This window comes from Electrophorus electricus, chromosome 8 (genome assembly GCF_041902795.1).
Source record: "Electrophorus electricus isolate QZ-2024a chromosome 8, ASM4190279v1, whole genome shotgun sequence".
NCBI classification, from domain to species: Eukaryota; Metazoa; Chordata; class Actinopteri; order Gymnotiformes; family Gymnotidae; genus Electrophorus; species Electrophorus electricus.
In genome coordinates, this window is record NC_137504.1 from 6,326,106 (window position 1) to 6,330,219 (window position 4,114).

The 4,114-nt window shown below is 36.3% G+C and overlaps 1 protein-coding gene across 1 annotated transcript; it reads right to left on the reverse strand.

Moving 5' to 3' along the window:
• Positions 1–259: 259 nt before the first annotated feature.
• Positions 260–3,524, reverse strand: ppp1r3b (protein phosphatase 1, regulatory subunit 3B). Its single transcript, XM_027028492.3, has 3 exons — positions 3,374–3,524; positions 2,565–2,597; positions 260–2,380 (listed from the first exon to the last, which is right to left on the reverse strand). The coding sequence occupies exon 3, from the start codon at positions 2,350–2,352 to the stop codon at positions 1,474–1,476; it is 879 nt and encodes a 292-aa protein (XP_026884293.2). The 5' UTR covers positions 2,353–2,380; positions 2,565–2,597; positions 3,374–3,524; the 3' UTR covers positions 260–1,473.
• Between the last annotated feature and the right edge of the window lie 590 nt (positions 3,525–4,114).

Here is a 4,114-nt window from a genome sequence, read left to right on the forward strand (position 1 = left end):
TTCTGTACATACACTATGAACTTGTAAAAGATTTTACTTTTTTCCTCCATGTCCTGAGCATATATAGAAAGAAAAAAGAAACATATATCAATCATTCACGAAAACACTGCAACTCCATCTCATAAAATAAATGCACTTAATCTCGGATCCATATTACAGTGGGATTGGTAATAAATTAATAGCCTCAAAATAATTGAGTTTAATTTTAATTTTAATTAAATTATTTTAACTTAACTCTAATGGCCTTACAAGACATGACTATTTTAGATAATTTATTTATTTAACATCAGTTACAGAAAAATAAAACATTAAAATTACACCAACTGAACATTCCAACATCCCAAAAAGACAATATTTACAAGACATTTGAAATTTTGCATTTTTTATGCAAAAATGCAATATTCACACAAAAACCCGAACGAAAGATATAAACAACATACTAATAAATCTGCTAAATTGTAAAACTATGGCATAAAACACTGCATTTGGCATATGAATCAAAGTGCATCCCTTCACCATACCAAAATGAAAGATATTTGTTCAAAAGAACTTAAAAGGAAGACTGGTCAACAAGAATTAAAATAACAAATGACAAAAACATAGATGTTCTCTGCATTAAAATATGTGCACATTTATATACATGTATATAACATGGACCAATAAAAGAATTTGTCTTAGGCATTGTATTAACTGCTGTATTATTCAAACATGGGAAACTATAGGGTGTTGATCAAACAAGTGGATTATGCAACCAAATATACAAAATGTGTATTTTGTGTAAAATATACAAAATGTATTAGATTACACATAATCCATGAATATAAAGGACATCATTATCACTGATTCCTTGATATACATTTATTTATTTAACTCTCGGATCCTCACAATCCAGCAGACTGTTATGGTGTTTAGTCAGTCTCTTGATTACAGTTTTTCTTTTTTTATCATAACTCAAGACAGGAGAAATTAAAGATTTATTTTAGCTCAAATTTTTCGATATCTTTAACAGTCTTGGAATGAAAGATATATTAAATATCTAGCCTATGAAACTTATTCACATATTACCATGTATTTTACTGAATGTACTGATTTAGCAGTCCCTGGTAATGCTCAAAACATTCATTAAAGCAGCAGTGCAGGAAAGGCAAAGCCATTCCAAACTCCATTTCACTTCTGAGAGAAGACTGATATTTGGAGTCTAAAATATTGATCCACAATTCACATAACATACAGGTTTTCTTGCATTTGCGTAACAATAAAAATATATATATTGGTATTGCACTCTCTAAACAAACTAAATAACTTGTTTGATTGTACTGTTTTCCTCAATAAGCAGAGGGAAAAACAGGACTTGACATTGCTGTTAAAGATCTATTTTGCTAAAAACTGCTGTTGTTGGTTATAACTGATGATATAGATAACCTCATGCTTTTGTTGCATAAATGCACTTAACCTTTTTCTAAATGTCAATCATCAGTAATATGGACCAAGATCCTCATACCCAGCATAGCTTGGCCACTCTGGAAAGATTCCATGAGAACACCTGGGACTGCCATACCTGTCAAAGTAAACATCCCAGTCACTGGTGCCATAGTGCCGATAGCCAACGGATAAGTCATTTGAACTCTTCTTTAGTGCGGAGTGGATAATTCTATAATTCTGCCCTAGGTTATTGTCCCAATATGTGAGACCATTCACCACATAAAAGACTGCAAACTCAACTCGTTCATGTGGCCGCATCTGTTCCGGTAAATCCACCTCCAGCGAGAAGGTGTCCCACTCGGAGCCTGAGTAAGTGTCATTAACATAGTGACAGTCTACATCTGTGCAGGTCTTCCATGTGTCAAATGTAGCACGCACTTTAACAGACTTCTCAAATGAGAGGTTTTTGACTTTGACAGTGCCCACCACAGCCCTGTCCTTCAGAGTGCAGTGTTCAAGGGACACAAAGTTTTCCTCCAGGCGCTGACGAAATTGCAAGTAATCTGCGGATGGCTGGGCAAAGTTAAGAACCAGCTCACTCTCCTCTTCAGAGACAGTGAGCACTGAAGTGAAATGTTCTTGAATGCTTAGTGGGACGGCAATAGGGTCATCAAATTCTGAGAATATCTTCACCATTGTGAGGTCTAAGCCCTTATGGTCAGCAAAAGACACCCGTTTTTTAGCTTTGCCATGGACTCCTGAAGGCTGGCTTGCCCCATTCCACTCTGACTGCTGGAGAGGGGAGTTAAAGCCAGGCTGAATTTGACGGAGGTGTAGACATGGTCGCAGAGGTCTCTTGAACTTTGAAATCTTTCTGTTTTGGAAGTCATCATTTGGCAGAAGAAGTGGCATAGCCAGTTCAACTGGCATGATGAAGTGGTCATGAAAGCTACATGAACTGAAAACAAAAAGAGGTTGTTAAACAATGTTTGAAACATTGGGGGGCAGTGAATGGCTCAAAATATAAAAAGGATAAACTTTCTCTGATCTATAGACTACATATATGCTCTCAAAATGAAGTTGAAAGCATTAACGCATTCTGTTAAACATTAATTGTTAAATCAAGTTAAATTTAGGCTTACAGCAAGAAAGTAGGTCAAATAGGTTTGCTCCGTCTGAAACCAGAGAGGAGAGAGGAAAAAAAAAAATATTTAGCGCCCTCTAATGTTCACATCGTATTATATGTCGGGGGTCAAAAGTCAAGTTAATGAAAATCTATTAATAAAATAAATATAGTTGTAGCTGTATCTTGTAATCATATAATTTAAGTAACCTACACACAGGGTAATCCGCCACAAGCCACTTTGACTGTCAAGGAACTAATGTGCCATAGCAGGCTGACACACCTGAGAGAACAGAACTCCGTCAAAGCTAAATAATGCGTATAGGCTTTAATTTTATGCGACATCCGCTAGGTTAACGCTCTTGCCTGAAAAATACATATGCTAACACTATTCAACCTAACATAAAGGGTTTTGTGTCGGAAGGATAGATTCAAAGTAACCAAGTAACGCAACATAAGTGTCCATATTTTCAGTATAGCTGTAAATAATTCACATATCACAGCATAAACGTCGCACTTTCTATATTTAGCCAATTAGTTATAAAATTAAATGACCGGAGCTGAAATTTAAGGCCATGCCGCTTAAGTCACAACCGTTAAGAGTTGTTCCTGGTTTTTGCAACCATCATTTCTTTTGAAGGTGTTTCACTTTAAAACTCTTCAAGTTTTCTTCCCAAAATTAGATATTTTATGATATTTAGAATTAGCGTATTGCACCTCACTGACAGCCATGAACCTTGGTCTAAAAACCTAAAACAGCTATACCTTAGCAATATGTTTACATTAATCGAAAAGGTCTGCTCTGAAAACAACACAGCTAATGCTTACCTTCGTTAGAGCATCTGAAAGCGAAACACATTGCAGTAGCTACGTGAACATCACGATTTCCGCTCAAGTTGCTTTGAAAGGCAGCCTGATACTCCTCGACACTCGCCGACAATAGGCACATATATGGTTACAGTCATATTTCCCTCTGGAAGAAGATCACTCCATGTTCACGTGGACTAGCTGCATTGACCAATCATTGCAAACGACAGGAACTTGGAAAACCACACGCCGGGATCAGTAGTCACGTGACATGGGGAAAAATCATCAATGTCCCAAGGTGGTGTATATAAAGAAACTTTTTCCTAAATTTCTCCATAGATTTTGGGATATTTAATTATTGACTCTTTCCCTTTTAGCTGTACTATAAGCTTCCGTTTTAAAACTGCAGTCAACACTACTTGATTTTGGGCTTGCCTAAGGCCTACATAAAAAGCAACACTGACTACTCATAACTGCAGTCAAATATCAAAAAAGGACATAACTAAAAAAAGCACAACAACAAATGATGACAGGACATTTTCTGAAGAGAACAGTCTGCCAGAGCTAGGCTGCTAAAATGTGACTGGGCCTCCATCTAAGAACAGTGGGAAGTCTGGCATAAACAAAGGTGTGATATAAAAATGGTTTATGCCAATTTTCTTGTTGTTTCCTCTGTGTACTCCAGAATATTACATTCAAAATGAAACAACGAGTCTGAGGATAATATAGAGAATGTCTGCATTGATTCAAGGGTATATCGTG